The 26,894-nt window shown below is 45.7% G+C and overlaps 1 protein-coding gene across 3 annotated transcripts; it reads right to left on the minus strand.

The window, feature by feature from the left end:
• Positions 1-309: 309 nt before the first annotated feature.
• LOC133132638 (frizzled-9) lies at positions 310-16,562 on the minus strand. Of its 3 annotated transcripts, none has more exons than XR_009709155.1 (3): positions 16,386-16,562; positions 13,954-16,169; positions 310-328 (listed from the first exon to the last, which is right to left on the minus strand). XR_009709155.1 is itself a non-coding variant. In XM_061248207.1 (2 exons), exon 2 carries the CDS (start codon positions 15,808-15,810, stop codon positions 14,059-14,061), a length of 1,752 nt encoding a protein of 583 aa, XP_061104191.1. In that variant the 5' UTR covers positions 15,811-16,169; positions 16,386-16,562; the 3' UTR covers positions 13,412-14,058. The 3 variants fall into 3 exon arrangements, 1 of the variants encoding a protein (XP_061104191.1); XR_009709154.1 differs by lacking the exon at positions 310-328 and adding an exon at positions 13,412-13,856; XM_061248207.1 differs by lacking the exon at positions 310-328 and having other exon boundaries at positions 13,412-16,169.
• Positions 16,563-26,894: the final 10,332 nt, after the last annotated feature.

Raw genomic sequence — 26,894 nt, forward strand, 5'->3', positions numbered from 1 at the left:
TCTCCATCTTCATTATACCGACAGGACTGGATCAGAACTGTGGAACAGATGGGATCTAGGGCTCTGGTGATGGGCCTCATGCCTGCTCTTCCTGACCGCCCTCACACCTCGGAGACGTTGATCCCCGAGTCCCTCGGCCCCCACACCTCATTCGGTCGCCATCTGGTCGGTATCGGAACGAAGGCCACATCAACGGAGCATCTGCAGCCACGGCTACAGAGAGCGGGCCGATCCTTCTCATGCTGCAGGTGTAGTGAGGGCAGGGTGGCAGTGCCAACAGCAGCCTTCATACCCATCCCACAGGATGGATGGCAGAGCGATAACACAGCTGAAACGACACGGCAGAGAGGAGGATGAAGTCTAGATGTCCGCTCTCAGCAAGCAGTCATTACAAAGGCAAACGAGGTCTGTTAAGAGACCCCCAAAGTTACTTTTAAAAATTAAAACTATTGCACCAATAGTTAAACAACTTACCATTGTAGTTTTGTGCCTTTGAACCTAATGTTCTACAATAGTATTAAGGTTTAAGACCTTCAAACTAACCCAATCAAGAAGCTATAGAAAACGTACAATTTCCTTTGTGATAAACAGACCTCGTCAGGCCTCATTCCAATGTGTTATTTTGTAAGAGCAACTTGTGTTTAAAACTTAAGGGAGATTAGGCCTGTTACACCGTCTTATTTGTTTCTCATTCTATAAATAGTATCAAGAATTTAAAGAAAATATGCAGGCGTCGGGGATGGTGGCAAATTGCTCGATAAAGGTTATTTTGCTTTGAAAAATCCACAGGACCCCATAACAGCCACAGAGCCAGGGATAACGGCCGCGGGGCAGTTTCTCAAGTGCTGAGCACAGATAATGTGAGGGCTGGATCAGAGAGTGAAAGGAGAGCTGTTATGTCTTCAGTGCGTGTACGTAAGTGAACAATTCTGAACGCTGCGGTGGGTCGTAGAGCTGGGGGGGCGGGGGGGGGCAACAATCGACACTTTATTTTATGACCTGGGGTGTTCCAGATGGGAGGTGAGGCGAACAAACACAAACAAAAGATATTTTTGCCCCATCAGCAGCACCACCTGGTCTGCCCCACAACCCACCTGAACCCGCCCAATGCCCCGGGGCGGCGTTTCACACCCCGGCCTTCCGCACCGGGAATAACAGACCGGCGAGGCCTTGAAGACGGGCGTGGATTCCACATTTGATTAAAAGTTTAAAATGAAAAATAAATGTATAGCTAAGTGCCAATTGGCATCCCCCGGAGCTCGCCCAATAAGGCCCTCTACGCAAGACAAACATTGAGTCGCAGATTTTCTGCAGAACCCAGCTTCCCCTTCATAAGGTGCATAAACAAAGGTGTTGTGAAAGCACACACATGTGAATTTACCGTTGGCCCCCAGACGTGCCAGACTCTCCTACATCCCTCCTGTATCGGCGTCCGTCTTTATTTCTCTTTCTCCAGCTCTCCGGCGGTTTGTTTTAACAGCAGAGCCCTGCAAGTGCATTTTAGTGCTTTCCTCTGATGTCACGGTGCACGTTATGAAAGCAGAAGGCATGAGCTCGATTCACACCAGACGTCTTTCCCTGAGTCTTTTAGCTGATGTTCCTGCCCAGTGTACCCACACTTATGATTATTATTCATATGGTCATATCAGTGCTGAAGATATGGTTGTTTTTCATAACTCACTTGCATCCTATTTCTTTTGTCTATAAAGCCTTATTTTACTCCTAGGCCTGCATCATTGTTGTAGGGTCCTCTGTCAATTTGGGAGAGCACAGACAGGCACATACTCTCCTCTAAGCTGTGTGGAACCAGCCTCCCCTTTTTGAATTTGCGGGCCACTGGTCTACCAGGTGAGCTGCCTAGACAGCATTGGAACAGACTGACTGCAGGCACGTGATTGGTCACAGGAGGCAAGAGATGAGAACAGTGCTACTGTCTGAAAAACCCTCCCTTGCTGTGCTATGATATGCATCCCACACTGAAACCCACTACATTAGCAGAACAAGCCTACAGGCAGCCAAGGGTTGTTTTAACATATGACTTATGATATCAGTGTAAGTGATGGATTATCTAGATGTTATAATTTAGGATCCCATTGCACTGTGTTTGGGGTCTCGATTGTTTTCCAAGGCCATTTAGAAGGTATTGGCATTCAGATCATACGTTTGGCAAAGCAGTGTACAAATGGACTGCCGTGACCAATTATACATTGCAAGAAGGTAAACCCTGAGGGCATTTCCTGAGACCGTAGGCAAAACAGCCAGTATCATGGTTGGGTGGACAAAGTCAAGAGCCTTTGCAAATGGTTAATTCCCAGAAGATTAGGCGAGAAAGACCGTACACTTGTCCCAAGCATGTTCAACGGAACCGGCCAAGGACTCCAAGGAATTTCGGCAATTTTCTAAATGCAATTGGGAAGGAAATCCAGGTCGTAATTCACAAGCCTGTTGTCAAAAAAAATTATCGCGATTTTACAGCCATTCCTGAGATTGTTGGTCTCATATAACCATTACCAGTGCTTTCAGTTTCAGGCTTGTTACAGTGATTATTCGATTCAGACATTCATTATATCAACCACAGGTCTCGGTCATTATCAAAGCTGCCAATATCGATCATTTGTGAGACTGTCAGTATGAAAGTGATTACTGTAACAGTCAGTCTCAAGGCAGTCATAACTAAACAGCCACACTTTATGAATCCCATCCAAAGCCACTGGCTACAGTCAGTTTTCTCTTTAAGAGTCAGATGCTTTTGCTTCCCACCTCGTTAAAACCTGAGTAATCCTGCTGCCAGTTTCAAAAACTAGTATGACAGATGTGCGTTGCTAAATCTGAATGTCCCCTACATTGCATTCAAATTCTTACACCATTACTCCTTGTTCTGTCAGATGACCTAGGACTATATAATTACTGCTGGCTCAAAGATGCCAAGAACACAGGCCTCCACAGTCCTCTCCTCAAAAAGGACCTGACCACTCATTAATTAATGAATAAATACAAAATTTAATGGATGTGCCTCTTCCTGAAAAAGTGGCTCATCTAGCACCTAACAAATTGCATGGTCACGTTGAGGGATACTTGATGGCGCCTGCACGTCACGTCTGTCTCGCCCCCCCCTGTGAGTGAGACGCCAGTCGGGCACAAAACTCCGAGGCCAGAATATCTGGGTGCTGTGGGGTTAGTAATCTGTAGATTGGCGGGTATGGGGCTAACAAGTTGCATGTGGCCCAACTGGGGTCTTTAAATCCGGACCTGAACGTCTCGCCGTGCTAATGGGCGCTGTGCTGACATGACTGCCGTGAGACGTCCTGTTTATTAGGCCTGTTTTGCTGTACGCCGGCCTCCGTGCCAAAAAACAGACCCTTGTTGATCGCTTTAACGAGGCTGTTTGTCGGGTACAGGAAGTGAGCAGAGAGGCCTAGTCCCACAGGGCTCTGCAGTAAAAGGGGCTCCCATTTTTTGTTTTTCCTTTTTTTTTTTTGCATCTGCAGGAGACTCTGAGCAGGCAACAGTGTAAACATTCTCTCATCCTATTCGTGTACCACCTCCAAGTCTCTCACCAGAAGGCATAGCTTTGCGCTGCAAATGGCCGCCTTCGGTCCGGTTTCCCCTGCTTGTGCAAACCAAGCTTAGCCACGTAGAGGTCCCTCTCCGCTTCACGACACGGGTCGAAACTGCAGCGCAGGATACAGGTAGAGTCTGCATACAAGAGGCACTCTGCTGAGCATTGTGTGTGTGAAGTTAAAGTGAAAGGGAGGGGTGGAGGGGCGTCTGTATGGGGGGGGTGGGGGTGGGGGGTGCAATACTTTCCGCACTGTCTTGGCCCGAGCTGTGTAACAAGGCACCCTTGTGTTTTCGGCGAGGCTCGATAATTAAAGTGCGTGGCTAAGTGGGGGTGGGGAGGGAGAGACCTGGCGATGTTTGGCTGTTAAGAGTGTGGCCATAAAGATTTCTCTCCCACCTGGAGAGCACTCTGTGCACAAAGGCTCCTCTGTGCCCCCCCCAAACCCCAGACTGGGACACACCAATGCTTCTTTGTTTGGGATTCTTGTCCTGGAGTTTGGGTGAAGGAGGCTTGGGGGGTTGCTTAAATTATACACCCTCTCTAAATTCCAAATAAATACACAGGGCACCGGTGCCTTCACGTTACATGAACGGGTGTGTATTTTTGCTCTGGAAATGCATTCGGTTTGGTTCATTCTAAATACTACCAGGGGGCCAACTGAAAGCTATGAATGCTTGAGATCTTTAGCCACACAATTTATATTTCAAGGACATTAAAGAGGACCCAATAACCCAGGGAATTCCCAGGTTTCTCCTTTGTGCATAGAGAATCACCACACTCCACGTCTAACAAATTCAGACCCTACTCTCGACTCAGCTCTCGAGAGACGAAAAAAGAAAAAGAAAATTCAGAATTAAAAAAGGCAGGTATCCAAAACAAGTGAGAGACAAAAACGACCTGCTTGCAAGATTAAGATGGTGGACATGATCATCACATCAGGAGACATGCTCATGATGCACAGCGAGCAGAAAATATTATTTTGTTTGTTGATTAAGTTAATTATTTTGCCCACAGTTCATTACCAAGAGCAATGCTAGGAAAACCAGTTTGTTTCCTTCACTTGAATGAACATTTTAAAATAGGGAATGGATCATCAGCATTATTAAACAGCTTGATACTGCCTGACATCTCAGATATTGTTTCATTTTAGTTCTTGCAGCTAATCAAAGTCTACCATTTATCCGCTTCATAGGTCTTTTTAAAGACGTTTATGACACTTGAGGTCTTAACTGAGACATTCTGCCACTATCTGCGCATTCTCCCGCAGACACACTCTGATTGAGGCCTTTACTGTAACCAACCTCCTCATCCCCGACAATTAAAAGCGAAATCAACAAAGCAAACATTACCTGTGATTCTAGGCCTTTGACTGCCACGACTAAAACCTTGGTATTTTTTATTCTATTTTTTTTGTTACAAAACAAAAAGCAAAAAACAAAATAATGAGCATCCTTTAATGGATGTATACTTCAAACCAACAAAAGAAAAAAGGGTACATTCCATCAAAGAGCCAAACTCTCCATGGTCCCAGGGGAAATCAGAAAGAGAGGGCGTTTGTAGTGTCTGGTTGAAAGCAACAGCCTATGGGGTAACCCTTTGATACTCAAGCGTGAGATGAGGAATTTGGGGACGGGAGGAGCGGCGTGACAGCGGCGCATCACCCACACCGGGATCATCCGGCAGTGCACCTGTGCTCCCTCCCCCTCGCCTTCCCCGAAGTACAGTGGCGAGAGAGGGTTGTCAATCAAGGCTCCTCCCGGTGACACACGCGACACGCAAAACCTCGGCTCCAGACAACGCTGCAAAACAAAATGTTTACTCTTTGAAAACAGATGAGTGACACAGTCGCGAACGTGGATACTGCGGAACCGAAGACGAAGGCGGTGATGTGGAGAGAACAGCGCGGAAAGCGTTTGGGTGGAGGCGGGAGGATGGGGTTTGAGGGAGGGGGGTTAATAGCATCGCTGTCTTGCGCTACTTTGTGCTTTCAGAACTCTTTAAAAGCAGGTCATGAATGCTGCATCGTTTCCCCCCCGTCTTCCGTACATCGCTCCCTCTGGATGGGCTTTGTTATCTGCGTGCAGAGCAGAGAGCTGCCTAGCAACCAAATCAAAATGGCAGCTTGAAAGGGGGCAATGCTCGCAAACATCTGACCTACATAATCTGGAGCCTTTGATCGTTCAGTCTGTTTAAGTGATGGGAGAGAGGCGGTGGGGTTGGGAGGTGGGGTGGGGGGTGGGGGGGTTGTCACTTTCCCTGGTTGGTTGCTCTGTAGTGACTCTCTCTCAAGTACAACATTCTTTTCAATTAAAAATGTCGCCCGCAAATCCGACTTTTAATCATTCGGGTTACAATGCGACGGAGCCAGCTCTTTCATTGAAACGGCTCACAATTCAGCTACGCTCATTCAAAGAAGCTTTTTAATGGCGGCAGAATTTGCTCAGAAATGGTGACTTCATTGGGGACCCGGCATCAAAGCATCGATTGATCTAAAAGGCTCCCCAGCTACGGCGTGACTTATTCCTCCTGTTTGCGCACAGCCCTCAACTGAACCAAAGCAATATTTTAAAGAATATTTGAAAATGTGTAGGCTACTCTATTGATGTATACTCAGTGAGCACTTTATTAGGTATTTAGTAGACTTATTTTTTAGACTTATTAAGTCTTCTGCTGCTGTAGCCTATCCGCTTAGAGGTTTGATGCCTTGTGTGTTCAGAGATGCTCTTCTGCATACTGCTGTTGTAATGCATGGTTATTTGCATTACTGTCACTTTCCTGTCAGGTCTGGCCATTCGCCTTGGACCTCTCTCATTAACAAGGTGTTTCTGCCTGCAGAACTGCTGCTCACTGGATGTTTTTTGTTGGTCGCTCCATTCTCTTCAATCAGCAGATCAGCATTTTCTGAGAAACTCAAGCCATCCTGTCTGGCATCAACAATCATTCCATGGTCAAAATCACTTAGATCACATTTTCTCCCCATCATGATGGTTGATGTGAACATAAACTGGAGCTCCTGACCCTTATCTGCATGATGTTATTCATTGCACAAAAAAACTAATACTAATAGCAGTAATAAAGTGCTCAGTAAGTGTATAAGTGAGAGTTCATCCTGGCAAAGAAATGTCACCCTTTCCCATGATAAAAACAGCCAAAAGGTAGACAATGTAAGTAAATGAGATAAACAAATAATGTTTTTTTGGTCTGTAGAATGCATTGTTAAGAAATATATTATGCCTGAGAAGGTCGATATGGACTGGAGACTATTGGCTGCTATGTTTAGGTCTTTGACCAAAATCAGCTGCGAATACGACGGTGTAGCTCAGGTAAATATAGAAGGCAAAGGGTGGTGTATGCAGGCTCACAGCATGCGAAAGTGACACAGCACAGCGTCCTGTAATCAAAATGATTGCCTCCAAGGTGCACTGTGCCCTTTTGACAAGCCAATGACTAGCAGTTTGGGTCTTTTTCCCTGCTGGGCTCAGTCCTTTGCTTCATTCGGGTGTTCACCCGCCTCTCAAAGGCACCCTTGTTCTGACGCTACGACAGGGGCTTCATTGACTTTTTGAGTAAAACTGGTGTTTCCTTCTATTTATTTTTCCTTTTGCTGGAAATAATCTCAAAGGAGAGATTTAAGGGATAGAATAACGAAATACTATGAACTGTTGTACGTAGTCTAAATCCAATTTACAATTTAAACATTTGGCATATACTTCTAGCAAAGCTTAAATACCAATTTCTAGCCAAGTTAAAGACAAGCTGAAATCAAAATTCAACATTTTTCCTCAACTTAGTCAATTCTTGTAAGTATGTCGATCAAATGCCTGACTCCCCACCCTTCGAAAAATTTGCATATATGTCATAGAAGCCGGTGCTGCTCTACCTTCTATTTCAGCTTGTCTTTAAAGGTCCCATATTTACATTTCATGTGCTATTTGGATTATAAAGGACCTGTACGTTAATTTTTTGTGAAACTATCAAAACTGTGTTTTTAATTGAGCCATTTGGACTTCTGTAACTTTTTGACATCATAACTGTATTTTCATTTGCATACGTCTGCCTCAGCAGTAGTAGTTTGTAGCCAATCAGAACAGATCAGTTACTAAAACAGTCTGTTCTTGGTAAAGCTCATGAGAGGTGCTGGAGACTGGACATGTAAAACTGGATAGACATTGGTTTTGGTATTTAAAACCACACAAATGGATATCGGGACCTAAAATAAAATCTACAATCTACAATCAAATAAGTAGCCTGTGACAGAATTTCAGATTTCATGCCTCAAGACCTACAAAACTTCTGCCAGCCTGAAGACCTGTACACAAGCTATTGTCTGCCAGAGCCTACAGTTGTACACAGTGAAGGGTCAAGGCAAACCAGACAGAGAGTTTGACTGTGGCTACGACATAGGGGTATTGCATGACTGCATGTGTCTGTTGCGTGTGCGTCTGTTTGAGTGTGTGTGTGCCTGTTTGAATGTGTGTGTGTGCGTTTATGTGTGTGTGTCTGTCTGATTGTGTGTGTGAGTGTGTCTGTGTGTGTGTGTCTGTCTGTCTGAGTGTGTGTGCGTTTGTGTGTGTATGTCTGTCTGATTGTGTGTGTGAGTGTGTCTGTGTGTGTGTGTCTGTCTGTCTCTGTGTGTGTGTCTGTCTGTCTGAATATGTGTGTGTCTGTTTGAGTGTGTGTGTGCCTGTTTGAATGTGTGTGTGCATTTGTGTATGTGTGTGTCTGTGTACAATTGTGTGTGTGTGTCTGTCTGAGTGTGTGTGTGTGAGTGTTTCTGTGTGTGTGTGTGTGTGTCTGTCTGAGTGTGTGTGTGTGAGTGTTTCTGTGTGTGTGTGTGTCTGTCTGAGTGTGTGTGTGTGTGTGTGTGTGTGCGTGTGTGTGCGTGCACACTGTGGCGGGGTATGTGGAATGCCAGCAGGTGGGGCAGGGCAGCGTGGATTACACACTACGTTTGGTGCAGAGCCACTCTGTTGGGCTGGGGTAGGGGGGGTCTCTTTTGGGCCTGCAGCTTTTCAATGGGCCTTTTTCAATGGGGCTCATTTCCACATCAAAACAGCCCGGGAAAGGGATAGCGCCCGGGGGCGGGGAGTAATGAGGGACGATTTTTTTCCCCCCTTCTTCAGCTTTCTCCTTTTTTGTGGCTTTTTTGTTTAAAGAGAGGGGGGAAAGAAAGGCCCTGACGCTATAATGATCTCCTTTAATCAAACGCACAGACGGACACAGACGGACGGACAGACAGAGGCCCGTTCCCTTCAGCCACCAGACAATTGCGCAGATGCGATACCTTGTCAGCACTCTATCTCTCCCCACTGACGTGGAGTCACTTTCAGAACCTGCGGCTCACACTAAGAGCATTTCACAGATACAAGGAGCCCGGTAGAAAATAACTAAGCAATAACCTTTGTAACGAGGGTGCATGCGATGGGCCACTTTATAGAGAAGCATTAGCGTGTAATGCATCCACCACTTCTGTGGAAGGCTCAGTATTATGCAGAGACCTTATTCTCAGCAGCGTAAACCGCCATATCCAGGACCTATCTTGGTGGAATGAATGATTAATGCTTGACAGCGAGCCGCTATCTATTTCAGCCGCAATAAAACGGGAGACATCATTAGCAAGAGCGAGCCTGAGATGACTTTATACCAGAGGGGCTAGTGGGTGGGAGGAACTTCTACTCGACACGTTACAGACGCCCCCCATAGTGGCTTCTGCCACAAAGTCTCTCGAATCAATCCTTCGTCGTGAGCATGACATAGACATGCTGACACTGGACATGACTGGAATCCTCCTGTGGAAGCGGCAGCGTGCAGCAGAACTACACAGAACTACACGCACTGAACTGGAGTCAGTGCTCACACCGGCAGTAATTCTGCGGTTTAAAAACCGACTTCTTTTACCGCTTTCCTTAACACATATAAATGTACATTTACTGAGTTTACATCACCCCGAACCCACAAAATACTTGTGTAGTGTTCATGTTTTTATAATGTTCTATTTTATCTTTAAGCTTAATTAAAGCTCCTGCTAGTTGGTAGTCCGAGGTGCAGCAGAACAAGCTGTTTTCTCCTTTATTCCTGGTCTTTGGAGACCCTGTTTCTTATTGCTCTTATGTAAGTGTGTCATTGGTGTGTAAACATGAAAGCAAGCATGTGTTAATTGCACTTTATTGTGACTAATACATGTGGCCAGTAGGCCACGCTGTCAAAGCCCAAGGCTCCAAAACAAACACTAACCTTTTGATGGTTAAATGCAACAGCCCTTACCAATCCGAAGACGCAGCCCTGCCAGGCATTAATAGTCCAATGGCTGCACTGAAAGGGAGGGGGTGGGGTGGGGGGGTTAGGCTACAGAGGGAAAGAACATATTGGGGATACAGAGACACGACTTTCGGCAGCAAATGGACCGACTGGCGTATATGGAGTCTTAAAACAAGCTGACAGAATTATAGCGGCATTTAAGCCCTCCCAAAAGAACGCAGGGTGTGAAATGGAACGGGATTGGCCCGGTGAGTCACATGCGTTACAGCAGTGGGTATCCAAAAACAGTTATTGTATTCCATTACCTGTTAACCTTTCTGGTAGGTTGCTTAGTTTTATTGGATATAATTTTTTATAGGATATTCATTTTTCATGTCGCATTTATACGACAATGAATACACATTCATATATTACCATTCAAAATGATTACAAAAACATACACTAGTCCTGTAGGGCTAATTCATGACTCTATTACTCCCTTTTCTCATGTACCATGGAAATCTGTCATTCCAGGTCAATCGCTAGTCATAACAAAACCTGCCTGAATGTCACCGAAACAATACTCTACAGAAATGAACCAAATTTCAGAAGCTTATGAGTCAGGACGTGGACTCCGATCGGCCTCGCACAGAAAGGTTTTTGTTTGGGTACACGTTAGCTAATGTTTCAAGTATACGCTCTCTGCATTTGAAGGTCCACGCATCTGACAGAGGGCTTATGCAATTCGGAGGCAAAACTAAAAGTAAGGGGAAGGAATTCTGGCTAAATGCTGATGTCACGGGGGAAATAGTGACCAGCCCTGTCAATCATACGGCACAAACAGTGTAGCAGAGGTGTGCCCTCACGCATAATGGAAAATGACCTCCTGGACCTTTCTGGCTCTCCGACAGTATCGCGCCCTTGGAGCTGCGGAGTAAAATAACATTGTAATGTGTAAAAATAGAACAAAATGTTTGCATTTCCCTGATTAGCGCACTCACACGCCAGATACCACGGCTTCAGACCCACATGACAATAATGCCATCGCAGAGGGTCACCAGCCAATGCCTGGCACGTGCCATTTTGCCCGGTATTTTTGTAACTGAACATGTGTTTATTAAGCAAGATCTTTCAACTGCCCCACTTTAAAGAATATCCACGGAATTGCTTTTAATAAACTAGAGGGTGAATTACAAACTAAAAGGATGCTGAAAAAATAAGCTCATTCTTCTAAAATGCCTATTAAAGTATTCTCTTTTATTTCCTCCATTTTCTAAATCTTAGTTTCAACCCTGGAGGAGATTTGACACTGATAATATTCTGAACCCTCTCTCACATTTGAACTTGCTTTTGTGACTTTATTAGCTGTAATAAAGGCATATTTTATTACACCTGTTAATCTAAGCAGCCTGTTAATTTCCTGTTAGGTGTGCGAGGGTTATCCAGTATCCAGCTACATATGGACATATAGTCCAGCTCCACACACAGTACCACCCTGACAGATCTTACATTCTCAGTGAGGAAAGAACTCTCTTCAAGTTCTCTTCCCTCTTGGAGCCTTTAAGTAAATGTAGATGTGTTATAAACTGAATCCCCTGGACTCTAAACTGACCAAAATGTTATCAAAATAAAGCTGGAAGAAATTTGTTTCAATGTAATTTATGAATTATTTATGTAGTAGTTAAATACAAGGAAGAAAGAGAGGTGGGATTTCTGCTCATTTCTCCCCATCAACGGTATTTTGGGGAGAACCAAAACCTAAAAAACCTTTCAACTGAACACCATGGCTTTATGTCAGTCTTTATGTCACATTTTACCATTTACATTAGAAGCAAGTTAAAATGTCTTTATTTTTTATTAGAAAAAGAGTTCTCACTGATGAGTAAAAATAATATTTAATTAGGCCAATGCAAGAAACAAGTCCATCTTATCTTATTATTCTTATTATTATTGCTGATTTTGTTATTGTTTGAAGAATTGTCCTAATTTAGCGTACTCTCTGCCCACAATACCAATTTAGGACCATCAAAAAAGAGAACCTGACTGGGTATACTTTCATTAACCTTTACATAAATTGCTCCAAAAATTAAAACAACAACAAATACAAGCAAACAAAAAATAGCACAAAAAACAAAACAACACAATTTCAACCAAAACCTGAAGCCCACACCACCAGCTAGAGGTCCTGCTCAGAATACAAGCCTTCTAAAATTGCCTCTGTATCGGTACTTCAAAGAGAGCGGGGTGGGGTAAGTAGGGAGGCAGCACAAAGGATGGATCAGGCGAGGATTAGGCAACAAATTAATAATATATGTTGCAAGGAAAGCCTTGCCGTTTTAAGATGTAGCTGCTGCATCTCCGAGGGGAATTAACCCGGGCCATTGTCTGTCGCTCTTTTTTAGTCAGCCCCTCACTCCGGGAATGCTGCTGAGAACTGCTTTGAGTAAATCCCCCGCAATTACCGTCGACACGACAACGCCTGGGAAAACCAGTGCCACGGATCAGGATCGTATCTCCGGAGCGGGAGGACGGTCGCCGTGCGTTGGCTAAGGCGCGCAAACAAACCAGAGCAGACGCAACCCAGTCAACATGCTAGGAACCTTTGGGAATGTGAACTGGGAACAAAGGTTAGAAAATGGACGTCACAACCGGGCAGGCTACAGCCAAACAAGTTTCGTGTTCAACAAAAACTGCATGAGTATAATTAGTTCATGAACTGTGCAGTCAAAAGTGGTTGGAGTCTCACTGCTGTAGATTTGATTTGCACTTCTATTCAAACATAACAATGATACTAATACAACAAATCCAAGCATAGGTATTTGCTGACAGATTTGATCCTACAATATGAGCTTCTTTGACTTGTCTACAAAATCTGTCTGGCACAAAAAGGCTAGCTAAAGTAATCTGAGAAATTCTGCCTGAATACCTGAATACCTGTTTTATATGCATAGATAGTACCCCTAAGTCAACAAAACAGCTTTGTTATTTCATTCTTATTGTGAGGCTCAGTATTGTCAACTTAGACAGCTTTGTCTGAGTGAATAAATTCAAATTCGGATTGTAGCCAATTACCAAAATACAGTTCTAGTTCATGGCCCCTTTAGTTTAGTTTTAATTTGACTGAAGGGACAGCTGTGATTTAGGTCCTTTCATATCTACAGTTAAATTATACAAATTTGCATTACATGATGTTTAGGAGTAAATAAAATGTGCCACTGTAGATATTTCACTACTTAACCAAATACAGTAAGTTCATGAAATAAACCCCAGCACACAAACTGTGACCTCTGACTGAACAGGGTTTGTAATGAAGACTTTATGAGTACCACCATGTAAATGGCCAAAAAGGCTAAGAAGGCTGGCTGCACATTCCTGTACCCAATGTAAGCTTTCCCAAAACACTCTAAAACAGCTACATCTGACTGACAATGACACTTTAACCGCCCACTTCCACAAAACAGACAGTTATGCTCTCCTGTCAAGGTTCCCTTAATGATGACACAAAGTACCCAATGGATATTTAGAAAAACAAATAAAGGTATACCCTTATAAAAAACACGAATAATTGTGGTGCCCCCACAAACTCAATAATGAAGAAAGTAAAGCCATGGGTGAAAATATATAAATGTTTTATTATTTCGTTTTTTGAACAATATGGGTACACATTCAGTCCCTTTAGTCCAAGGCACTAATCTCCCTCAGTTCCTGTTTCCTTTTGTTAAGGCTTTACGATGCTTGCTTATATACAATACACAGGAACTTACAAAACAACATAGAGGACTGCAATTAAATACTCCATAAAATAAATAGATTTTTTTACACTATTAGAAAATAGAAAATACACCCAATTTTATACATCCATGCAAGTCCATTTTCCATTGAAATTGTGTCTAATTAGTCCACAAACGGCGTGTGTGTGCCACAAATGATACTATTTGACAAAGTTCATACTGCATGCTGTTACTGGAATCTTTTCCCTTTATTTTATGAATGTTGTTTGTGCGTACGTCTGAATGCTCTCCAGGGTCAGGCTGTGGGAAAGGCGTTATCTCGAAGCCTGCAAAACAGATGATAAAAAGTGTTTGCCCTAAATCAGCACGAAAAAGGCAGCAGTTGCCAGGCCTCGCTACTGAAAACATCACATGTAGTCCAACCTGTGCACGTTCCTCCCGGGGAAGATAATGTCACTGTCCCTCCCCGGCGTCCCCGCATCCCTATGGGCTCTGTCCGAGAAAGACGCTCCGATAGCGGCCCGGCTTTCAGACGTGCGTGGGGGTGTCTAAATAGGGGTCCGTTTTGGTCATGTGGAGCACCACGGCCGGGGCTTTGTAGTGGCAGTGGGTGCTGCCGCAGCTGACGCCGTTGCAGGGCTTCCTGCTAGTCCTGACCGCCAGCTTCCTGTTGCAGAGGCCCTGCCAGGTCTGCAGGGTCTTGGAGCTCCAGACCCACACCCCGCTGGTGATGCCCACCACCAGCGACATGAAGATCTTGAGCATGAAGACGGCCACGGTGGGCACGGACTCCTCCAGCGAGCAGTCCTCGTTCCTGCGCCCGGGGAGGGTGGCGCACTTGCCCTCCAGCGCCCGGAACTTCCAGTAGTCCATGTTGAGGCGCTCGTAGAAGTAGCAGATGATCACGCAGGTGGCCGGGACGGTGTAGAGGATGGAGAAGACGCCGATCTTCACCATGAGCTTCTCCAGCTTCTCCGTGTTGGTGCCGCCCGTCTTCATGATCTTGCGGATGTGGAAGAGCGCCACGAAGCCCGTCAGGATGAAGGAGGTGCCGATGACCAGGTAGCAGGACAGCGGGATGAGCACGAAGCCCGTGAGCGCGTTGACGTCCATGCTGCCCACGTAGCACAGCCCCGTCAGCTCGTCGCCCGCCACCTTCCTCATGGTGAGGATGACGATGGTCTTCATGGCGGGGATGCCCCAGGCCGCCATGTGGAAGTAGCTGCTGTGGGCCTCGATGGCCTCGTGTCCCCACTTCTTCCCCGCCGCCAGGAACCAGGTGAGCGTGAGGATGACCCACCAGATGGAGCTGGCCATGCCGAAGTAGTAGAGGATGAGGAAGACGATGGTGCAGCCCGTGCTCTCCAGGCCCTCCTGGATGATGTAGAGCTCGCCGTTCTCGCGGTCGCAGGCGATGTTCTCGGCGCCCGCCACCGAGCGGATGATGAAGGCCACCGAGTAGACGTTGTAGCACATGGAGAGGAAGATGATGGGCCTCTCGGGGTACTGGAAGCGGTGGGGGTCCAGGAGGAAGGTCAGCACGGTGAAGGCCGTGGAGACGAAGCAGAGGGTGGACCACACCGCCATCCAGATGAAGGCGAAGTCCTTGTCCTGCCGGGACCAGAAGACGTCCACGACCGACGAGCAGCGGGGGGCGCAGGACTGGCTCTTCTCCACGTACTGGAACTTCTCCGGGTTCTCGCAGGACCCCAGGCTGCCCGCCGCGCGCCCGCCGCCAGCCCCCGGCTGCCTGGCCCTGGGGGGCACTGGCAGCATGCCCTCCCCTTTTTTGGTCTCGGTCTTGGTGTCGTTTTCGGGCGCCTCCATGCAGAGGGCGTTGGGGTCGTTCTTGGTGGGCAGCCGGGAGCAGTCGAGCGAGTCGGGCCAGCCGAAGCTGAACTTCTCCATGATGGGGGAGCACTTCTGCCGCGCCTGCTCGCACATGGGCCGGCAGGCCGGGATGGTGTTGGACACCTTGTCGGTGCACATGGGCGCGTACAGCGAGCAGAGGAAGAAGCGCAGGTGCACGTCGCAGCCGTACTCCACCAGCGGGGCGAACTCGTTCAGCTTAATGCTGGCCTCGGCCTGCGTCTCGTGCTTCATGAAGTTGGGCATCCTGGTCACGTTGTACCCGATGTCCTGGCACATGGGGATGGTGATGGGCTCACACTTTGCCTGTATGCCCAGCTCTGCGTCGTAAGCGGCGATGTCCAAGCTGGACCCAGCGATCATTAGCTGACACCAGAGGGAAATGGCAATCTTCAAATGAAAGGCTTCCATGTTGAACTAAAAAAAACCCAATGACAATTATGGAAGCCAGGAAAAAATATCCACATGAATCTGTCAATAAATTAAAAAATACAAAAAAGGCTATATATGAAGAAGATTCAGTGCATTTACTCCAGAGTCCAGACCGATGTGTAGTTTCCCGAGTAAAGGAGAGTAGTGTTAAGTCAGTCTTCAGCTCAAAACAAGGTTGCACATCCGTATGGTCCAAATAGCGCAAATGAGGAAAAATACAACTAATAAAATAGTCCCCGAGAAACTCATTGAATAATTCTTCTCTTGAGAAAAACCTTCGAACTCCTCCGCAAAAAGTGCTATTTTTCTTGGATACAAAGTCCGAAATACGGTATTAGCTGTAGGGAAATGGAAAGGAAATGCATTTAAATTATTTGAAAAACAATTCAGATTAGAGATGCTGTAATTCGCTCATTTAGAGTGTTTAATAATTTCGCTACTTTTAAAATATGCAGACATGAAATGTTAGCATTAAAAAAACTAATAGCCAACCGGTTGCAAGCATAATACCATGTCTGAAGACAGCTAGATCTACCGTTATTTACAGTCATTACCTTCGATGTTGTCATTTATTTCCGGGCATAGATGTGATCGGTTCCTCGACGACGGAATTAATTTTGTTTAAATATTATTATTTGCGCGCTATAACAGCTATATTTAGCCGTTTAAAAGAAAGCAGCGTTGTTTGGCTTCGCCCAACACTCCCACCTTCCATCGCAAATGAGCCTAAACTTTCTCTTCTCCCCTCTCTGACTCCACTCATATGGGGGTGGGAATTAGGTGACGAAGGAGTCTTGCCCCGCCTTGAACACACTGAAATAGGCGTTTTTACATGCAGTTTCCCCACCCCAATTTGCGTCCATGAGGCATGGATACTCGTAAGGGACCATCTACATTTTGCTGAGAGCTGTGAACTTACAAGTTTGCCAAATTCCCCTCCTCCGGACCTTGTTGCGCTTGGAACCGAGCAATGAATGTAATGAAAGAGCGGATATTGCTCCTTGTTAAAAAATGTATTAAACACATTCCGAAAGCAGGCTTAAAATGAGTTCTGGCCCACGTGCTAAACTCACTCTGGAGAAGGAAACGACGCCACGGTTAGCATGTTTCGTGGCTGGCTGTCACAAATGCAGACAGATAGGCTTACTCACAGCATCTCCGGGGCATTAAAAATGACTCGTCCGTAAACAATACGTTCAAAAAATTCACTTTATTGGTTGTACAAGTGGTTTCGAAGACTCGTAAAAAGCACAACCTTGAATTGCCGTTTCATCCGATGCGCATATCCCCTCTCATGCTGTCAGTGATGTTTTGAGTATTAAATGGAAGATAAAAACTAAGTTACGCAGGTTAAATTTCAAGACTAAATAATGGCATTGCCTGTGTTAAACAAACGACGGTTCAAGAGAAATAACTACTCTCCCAGACCACAACCTCTCCCTTTTGATATACGTTCAGTTGATAACGAAGATAGAAATCTCTGCAAATACAAAGAGCGTGTATTAGCATTCCAATTCATCAAAGGTACACGGCAGCTGGTGCGCGCTGGCTCAACTTATCTTTCCAACAGCCTTTAAGAACGCAATAGGCTACTCAGCGAAGTCCAACATATTGTAGGCACAGGCACACATAGTTGGCAACTGCTATTTGCATCATATTTCCAAGCATACATCTTCCTGTTCTATAAAATTATCAATGATATACCATTATTTTGGTCTCACTCACAAACACTGCGTACGCGTTAACAGCTGTCAAATAGTTTCCCCCTGACAACGTTATATTCACATTGTAACATTTAACTCGGCAACATTTCACTGTCTAGCGTTGATTAAAAAAACGTGTCCAGCTTTGGTTCACAGAAGCGAAGCATTGTACTGTGGAAGATTAAAGGGGACAGACTATTGTTCCCATCTAGTGGTCACACTTAGCATAGCAGCTTTCGTGCCCAGATAATTTCTGGGGTTTCGGACTATAAGCGCTTTATTAAATAGAAATAACAAACACGAGAAAGTCTTTTTCATTTGTTAAAACAGCAAACCAGTGTGCCCGTGTGCATACGTTTCTAAAATAGACAGTGTGGAAATTGAGCCTTTCAATGATACTTTTAACGACAGCTGTCAAGGTTACACCAAGTTCAGTCCAGTCGGTTTCCATACAGATAAATTTGCACTTGAACTAGTATCGTAAAGGCCTTCTTTACATAATAAGCAACAATTTCTACATTTTATCAAGTGTTTTCAAATAGTTCAATCATCCCTGACACACACACGCGTGCACACACACACAAACACATACATTTTATCATCATTTGATAAAATTGTTTATTTATGCGTTTGCATTTTTTCTCTTGCGTTTTGGAATTTCACAGCCACTTGCATTCCAGTACTGTCTGTGTGGAGAGGAATAGCAAGGGACTGGATGTTTTCAGCGCCCTTAAAATAGAGCCACCCACCCCTTACCTAGGGAGCATGTATTTATCTTTTGGGGAGAGTAGGGTGGTGTTTTAGGAGTGAGAAAGCATAAAAAAAATAAAATAAGAAAAAACATTTTGGTGGGTTTTATTTTTTATAACCTAAGCATGCTATTCCTGTCCATACCCCCCCCCCCCCCCCCACACACACACACGCTCTGCTTCTGCCCTGAACGTACATCCACTCAAGCTAAAGAAAGACAGAGTGGGGTAGGGATTAACTCCCACTTAAAAGGTGCGTCTCCTGCCATGAGAGAGCATGGTATGGGAGGGGGAGGAGAGAGTTTACAACAGTGCTGGGGCCCAGGCCGCCTTTCAATAGCATCTCCATCGGCACCTTCTGCCGTCCTCTTCGTCCCTTCCACCCTCCTTCCCTCATCCCTACATCCCTCCCTCCCTCCCTCCCTCCAGTCCCCGCTGACAACGCGCATTCAATGATGTGTTTTCCACATGAAAGCCTCACCCCCCCGGAACCCCCACCCCCTACCCCGCACGCCTGTGTCCCCAGGTCTACAAGAGCCCCCGAGCAGATTTATGTTGACCTGTATTGGTTTTGTGTGGGGGCCGGGGGCCGGGTCCTGGGGGCCCGTGTGGAGGGCCGGCTGCTGTCCTGGTCCCATCTCTCCCTGCATTCTCATGCTAAACAGGGGCCGCTCAGCCGGCTCCCAGAGAGACCGGGGCCACTTTCGCTGGGGCTCGCCTCCGCCGTCGGGGGGGTCCGAGGAGATGGGTCCACTAGTCACGTACCCACAAGACAAGAGGATCAGTTTATTTTCTTCCCGTATCTCTTTTCTTCTCTCCCTCTCTCTCTGTCTCTCTCCTTCTCGCTCCCTCTCTCCTTCCATCTCTTACATGCTCCCTTGCTGTCTCTCCCTCTTTCTCTCCCTCTCTTTCTACATCTCTCTTGCTCCCTTTCTTTCTCTCTCTTTCTGTCCCTGTCTTTCTACATCTCTCTTGCTCCCTTTCTTTCTCTCTTTCTCTCTCATGCCCTCTCTCTCCCTCTCTCCGTTCCAGCGGGTCAGTTTCCCTGCCCGTATTACTGAAAGGCGATTCTCTTTTCGGAGGGGTTGTTTTTGTTTTGGCTGAGGGCTGTTTAAGCAGCACTTTCCACATGTTCTTCCCCCTCTCGGCCCTGGATGAACGGCTCTATTCTTCCGCGCTCGCCGAACGAGGGAAAGAGAAAATAAAGAGGGAGAAACCGCAGCCGCGAGAGCCATCAGTCAGTGTTACACTGCGGGCAGGGGAGCTGCTGAGAGCTTTTCCATGCGCTGGAGTGGGTCAGCACTATAACACAGAGAGCAGCGCCTCAAAGGGCTAATCAGTAGCGACGGTGGGGGAATGCTAATCCCACTCCAGATTGAGAGCGTGTACAAATGACAGCATCTCTCCAGCATGTGCTGTGGAGCAAACAGAATCTGTTGTTTGGCAGTTGGGATGACAACGAACAACAGTCACTATAGTACTTGTGTGTCTCCCATAAATTAGTGTTTTTCATCCTTAAGTAAGTAACAATTATTTTTTTAGTTTTTTATTTGATGGGATACATTGCTTCTGTGCCGCAGTCAAAGTGTTTGGGGATGTCTAAAGCAAATTGGCCAGTGATCCTCTTTTCATAAATTATTCTGTCACCAGCAATGAGATGTCTTAATGTGACTTTGATATCATATTCAGCATGAGAGTCTTAGAAGATCTGAAGTGCCATCGCATCATGAGCAGGCCTTGTGCATTTCATCTTCTGAACCTTGATCAAGAGACAAGGGGGGTATTTCACAGACCAGGATTACGGAGTTAGCTGGATAACTCCCCTGACTAATACCCAGTTCTTTTTACCTCAGTCCATGTTCCAGTTTTGGGAGGGTTTCCGGGTTTGACTCAGTGCAGTTATCCAGCTCAGTAATCTTGCTTTGTGGAACAGAGCCCAGAATTACTAGAAGTGATAGTGGGTGTGCATAGAATTATTCAGTATTCAAGGTATAAATTGATGGGTACTCCTTTCCATGTGATCTGCTAATTACATAATTCACTATCCTGACTATCCTGACAGTTGAGACTGGAGAGTGGCCGAATTGCAGGCAAAAACACGTTGTTTTTATGTGTGTGTGCGTGTCTCATCTTTCTGCCCATGCATGTATGTGCATGGTTTGCTTGCATTTCAATGTGCCTGTGCGCACCTGTGTTCACGTCAGTGCCTGTGCATGCACACGCATGCATGAGCGCGCAGGTGCGTGTGCGTGTACGCGGTTGTGGATGCGGATGTGCGTGTGTTTGTGTTCGTGCATACCCCTTTGTCTCAGCGGTATAATTGTGTCTGCCTCTCCTACTCAATGGACGTGCTGTGAGGTGGCTCCAGTCTACCCGGCCCAGACCGCTGGTATGCGCTGAATAATAACGGCCCAACCACCTTTATTTTACACATCCATTATCTGGGCAGAGGCAAGTTTAGGCACCTCATGGTATAACTAACATTAATCCCTCATGTTCTCTTCCCCCTCCACTGGCACCCCCTTCAAACTTCTGTCAGAAATCAATAAAATATGATCCTGCAAAAAAATAAAACAATGGAGGTGTCTGGCACAACTGGGGTTCCATTACTCATTCTGGGACGATGTGGATGTTTGAGGTTGCGGGCGAAGGGGCGACATGCCGCACACACAAACAATATAGCTGCCTCCTGCAAATCACTCTGACAACAGCACAATGGGGCATTATAGCAGGCCCCCGATTATGTAATTGAAAACTCTTTGTTTCTTTTCAATATCCACTTGTCTTTACAAGGCTCAAGGTCTCGTGTTTCGGCCCTGCTCTGAAGGATCTTCAGTCACATTCCTCTGTCTCAAGGGTGCGTTTCCACCACAGAAACACACTGCCATTGGCCCGCGCCCAGCAGGCTGGTTACCCAGGGGTGGCCGCATAGTGTAATGGGTTTGGGACGTAAAGGTTGCTGGTTTGATTCCCAGGTAGGACCCTGCCATTACAACCTTGCGGAAGGCGCTTAACCTAAATTGCTTGAGTATACACTCACCGAGCACTTTATTAGGAACTTTTATACTTTATTACACCGACTTATTCATGCGATTATCTAATGAGCCAATTGTGTGGCAGCAGTGCAATGCATGCAGTCATGTAGATACGGGTCAGGAGCTTCAGTTAATGTTCACATCAACCATCAGAATGGGGGAAAAATGTGATCTTTGACCATGGAATGATTGTTGGTGGCAGACAGGGTGGTTTGAGTATCTCAGAAACTACTGATCTCCTGGGATTTTCACACACTTGAGGCTCATGAGTTTGCAAAGTATAGTGCAAAAAGCAACAAAAGAAAATCCAGTGAACAGCAGTTCTGCAGACAGAAATGCCTTGTTAATGAGAGATGTCAGAGGAGAATGGTCAGACTGGTCAAAGCTCACAGGAAAGTGACAGTAATGCAAATAACCACACATTAAAACAGTGGTATGCAGAAGAGCATGTCTGAACACACAACGCATCATAACTCTAAGTGGATAGGCTACAGCAGGAGAAGTATAAAAAAGAAGTCTAGTTGCACCTTTAAGGACAGTGCTTAACCTAAATTGATTGAGTATATATCCGGCTGGATAAGTGAATGCCAAAAGTTCTGGAAATTGCTCAGGATAAGTCTCATAAATGGCAATAATTATGAATAACCCAACGGATATTCAGCTTCACGTTTAGGGCCTGGGCTCAGGCTTTTTCGATCACTGCCAGGTCTTAAAGGGTAAACTTGTTCATTTCCCCCACATCCCCCCCCCCCCCAAGTGCAACTGCTGTCATCTTCCGGAACATAACTGCCATACGTGCTTAACAAGAGATCAAGAACCACAAAACAGTGCCACTTCATCACAGCTGTCCCACATTTAATTAGTGGAAACCTCAAGGAGTTATGCATCAGGCCCAGGACAGACCGACGAGCTGGCTCTTATTCCTGCGAGCTGGCTAGAGTTACAGCAACAAGGCGGCATCTCTTCACACAGAAGGCCGATCAGCCCTGTTATAAGTCATAACTGAGAAGTTCAAGAGGTCAAAGGGCAGTTCAAATACAGTTTGTTCCTTGCTCCAACCAGCAAATGTAATTTTGTCAACAAGCTATACCGCTGACGGCGGAAAGCAGATACTGTTGTAGTTCAAAATTGCGCATCCAGTAAACATTTGCATTACATTAAATAATAAACGTCTTTATTTACATTGCACAAAGATAACTATTAAATTGAAGAGTAATCTTTTCTTAGGGAATTTGATTCTGCCTATTTACTGGTCTTTAGTTTACTATTTTGCTATTTGATTTTCTTTTACTCGTAAAGGTTTTAAAGAAGCTAAGCTGGAACGGACTCATTTTAAGATTTTGTTGGATTCCTTTCAATTAATCCCCGCAAGACGTTTAGCTATTAATTGAATGAATTTTCCATAGTACTTAATATATTTTGTTGTCCCCCAGACATTTTGGGATTTTACAGCATTTATGGTGTCTGTTTCTTAAAAAATGTTTTCATTAAGCAATCAGTATGTTGATGTAGTGTCTAGCTTTCAGACTGTCACTACATAAACAAGAAAAATAATCAGTTTTTAGACAAGTAATAAAATGGGTGAAGATTATTTTGGCATCAAACGCATCTGTGTTCTCCATCAAAACCCAACGCGGCAAAAAAAAGAGAGAGAAATGAATTCCATGAAGTTTTGAAGGCAGGTAGACTGCAAGACTGTGCCTACTTTGGCTTTCATCCACCAGGCTTAAAAAGCAGCTCTTCATGAACTCGGTGGTTTGTGCACAGAGCTCCTCGGACCAGAGGAACTCTGGTATCGTGGCACTCAAGAGCCGGCCTCTTCCAAACTATCCGCAGAATGCGGGATGGCAATGAAAGCTAATATGTTTTAGGAATTTGGAAATAAACGGGAAAAGGTTACAGTTCTTTATGCGGTTAAAATATCCTCCACCCCAACACCCCGCTTCTTACTGTACTGAATCGTACTGTTTGTAACAGTTAAATAATGGTTTTGAATGATGCTGCAGTTTCAGGGCTCTTTGTGCAAACAGAACGTCTAATCCGCTGCCCTCCCCTCTCTCCCCCATCTCAGCCTCACGCTCAGACAGACCTGTGTGTAACAGCTCAATTTGCCAGGGAGTTAGCCTCCCACCCCCGCTTGTTTATGGAAGCCGAACTTTCCGGGCAGAGGCACGCTCACTTTCATTTCCCACCGGGGCAGAAGTGATGGAAGGTACCCCTACTGCAGGACTGCTGGAGGAGGGGAGGGGATTTGGGGAGGGAGGCCGGCAGGGGCGGGGCTTGGGGCAGGGTAGGCCTACAGAGCCCTGCTGACTGCATAGTAAAGATGCCTGACAATCTTTGGAGACCTCATATTTCTGTGTATTTCTCTGGATGTACGACGCAGGAAAAAAAAACCCCTCCCAGCTCCCTCTTGCCGTGGCCTAAACTGGAGATGTGTTTTCCCAGATTATAAATCCTCTGCAGGGATCCTGCATTCGCTAACTCTGGGAAATGATCCATCTCGCTCTGCTCTGTGTCCAAGAATCAGAGCTCTGTGGCCTCCTGTGACTGCATTCTGATCCTGACACAGCGAGTACAGAACAGAACATCTCAACAAAGTGTGCTGCCTTTCATTTCATTGGAACAACTAATACAAAAATACGTCTTTGGAATATAGATTAGCTTCACACTGCTTTTTAACGAAATAGCCTAGAGTATCCTATAGTACCATTGCCATATCAATGTTAATGGCTTAACAATATATTAACACCTATTTAAGTTAACTGTTCACCTTGTTCTAGCTTTTATGTATAGTGCTGTGTTGGCCTACTTGAAAAATATGCTCAATGAAAAATGGGCAATTTAGTTTTGTGCGGATATCTTTTGCAAACAATTGGGGTAAGTTGCTGTTAATATTTCTGCAGTAACGGACTGTCCCAGAGCAGCTGCAAACGACCCAGCGAGATTGGCAGGACAGCACCTTAAACGTTCAAATCAGCCACGCCACCAACGCCGTGAATAGCTGACGAATCAGTCCAATTAACGCAAAAAATACCTAGAATTAGTGCCCTTCTACCAGCCGTCACCGCCTGAATGGCAGCCCCTCGGGTCTCCTTACGGGAAATGGCTCCGGCTGTGCTGTCCTCGCGCTCATGGGATATTTATATCTGGGCTCAGGGGTGCGCGCTGGACGACATGACTGATGGCTGTTCCACTTCATGTGACTTCTCCTCTGAATTACCACCCGTCGCTGTTGAGCCGTACGCACAACTATTTTAGCCTGTGATGTTTCGCAGAAGCATTTCGGGTGTCATGTGACTCCAGGCTTGTGCAACGCGAGTGTTTGAAGAACCGAACAAGCGTGAGGGACCCAGGCAAGAAGATTTTCTGTCAGTAATTATCATGATTAAAGTTTGTATGAACGTCTATTTTTTTGGCAGCAAAAATGTTGGATCTCTGTACCTTTATATATTGTAACTGATATCAACAGCTGTGCTTGTACAGTTGTGCAGGGCATAGAATTAGGCCTATAGGGTTCAATCTGACATTTTTATATTAAAAATAAGTTATTGCCCTGGGAATTCTCTTTGTATTGTGTTTTTTCTTCTTCTGTACAACAGATTAAGCATCTCTAACTACTATGGTAGGCTACAACTAACATAGTAGGTGCAACACAAACGATTCCATGACATGGGAAAATTTGAAATCTATAACATACTATCTGTGCAAACAAGAATTCCAAACCACACAAGATTCAACTCCACAGCCTTTAAGTGAAGACCACTTGTTTTACATTTGCATCACAATGCAATGTCCATGAGCACAGAGGAGTACAATCTCCGACGATATTAAAAGGCCTCGGGCGGACCCACTGAGGCCTCAAAATAGACGGCTTTCTCTGGAGACATCGATATTTTGTGTGCGCCGTCACGCCTGTGATGTTCCATCAATAGCAATCGCACCGAGACGGCTTAAGGCCGAGCTCCACCTTGTCCTAAAGATGATGGTGTGAAGTGTAATCAAATGCTAAAACATCCCCCCCACCCCCGGCCCTCCTGTCGGTGATTCCATACGCTGGATCATGTTGCTCAGCGCTTTCCCACAATGCAGAAAATAGAGGTCGGTGTTCCCGAACGCAGAGGACATAAATTCTCATACGCACACACATAAAATTGTGTGTATACTCATAGAGGGTGGAGGGGGGGGGGGGGGGGGGGGCTGTCTTCTTTTTGTCCTTTTTCTTATAATGTTTTGGCAGACACCACCTGTCACACAGATAAAGATGTTGAGCGTGAGAGAGAGAGAGAAAGAGAGACTACCGCTGTCTGTTGGCAGCTGTAAACGGAGGCTCGTCTGTAGTAGCGTACGCGACAGTGCTGTGGCCTGCGGCCAGGCAGGAGAGAGGTGAGAATACCTCGCAGCTGAAGAAATAAGGACGCGCTGATACGTTTGCGCCGGGGCGGTCGGCTCCGGCGTAAAAGGGCAGCGGCACCCGGGCCGCGGGACCACAGGGTCGGCGTGACGGGCCGCTATCTTCTGCCGGCGTGATTAAAATAAACCGCTCCCTGGCTTGCGTTACCGGCACGTCCAGCGCGGGCCAAACGAGTCCTATTAATACAGTGTGGATGGACGGAGGACTCAGGTGCCATCTCGCTGGCAGGAGTTCACAAGGGGTGGCGGGTTGCAGGGGAGGCAGATGGCGACAAACAGGCTGGATCTGTTTTGCTAATGAAGCGCGCAGGCACCGTCTCCTGTCAGAACTTGACATTTTTCAAGAAAGAGGGCGGGGCCTAGACCCCTCTCACACGGACAACCACCTGGCTGGAGTGGGCGGTACTGTTGTCTGTACCTCACCTGGCTTCTTCGGGCTTCTGCACCCTTTGAAGAGTAATGACATGATATTTGTGATCTTTCACTCGCCACTGGGGTAGTACCCTACAGGTACATAAAATTGTATCCCTAGCCAGCAATACATAATTAATTTGCTTGGAAAATGTTCTCACTTGTACCCAAAGAGAACATTACTGTGCTTTCAGGGTACATTTGGGAAATCCTTGAAGAACAAGAATGTACCCCCACTGTCACTGTATTTTTGAGAGTATAGGGGTGTTTACTCATCTGAAAAGTGCAATGTGGGAGCAGGTTTCTGTTCTAGCCCAGCAGTGAGACACCTGATTCTACTTATCAAGGTCTTGATTGAAGACCATGATTAGTTAATTCATTTAATCCGGTGTCTTAGTGCTGTGATGATACAAAAAAAAAGCACCCACACTGGCATAACCCCTTTAAAGATTAGAAGGCACCTGGGGTTACATTGTGAGAGCAATTGGATGCAGTTTGTTAAGATTCATACATCTCATTATCAAATCGGCATGTTGTGTCATATTTGACCTTTGACTTGAATATATACATTCTCTTAAAACATCTTAAATATTTCAAGTGGCAGTTGGATGTATGATAAAAGGTACTCAATAAGTAAACTGCAAGTAATGTCTTTTAACATTAATTAAATCTGTATGGATGCATGGAATTAAACCTACAAACCAACAAATACCCCCCCAAAAAATATATATGGCTATGAATATTTAAAGTCA

Source organism: Conger conger, chromosome 7 (assembly GCF_963514075.1).
Source record: "Conger conger chromosome 7, fConCon1.1, whole genome shotgun sequence".
Taxonomy (NCBI): Eukaryota; Metazoa; Chordata; class Actinopteri; order Anguilliformes; family Congridae; genus Conger; species Conger conger.

Excerpts from the sequence above, each read along its gene's own strand:
- LOC133132638 (XM_061248207.1), bottom strand. The coding sequence starts at position 15,810 with ATGGAAGCCTTTCATTTGAAGATTGCCATTTCCCTCTGGTGTCAGCTA.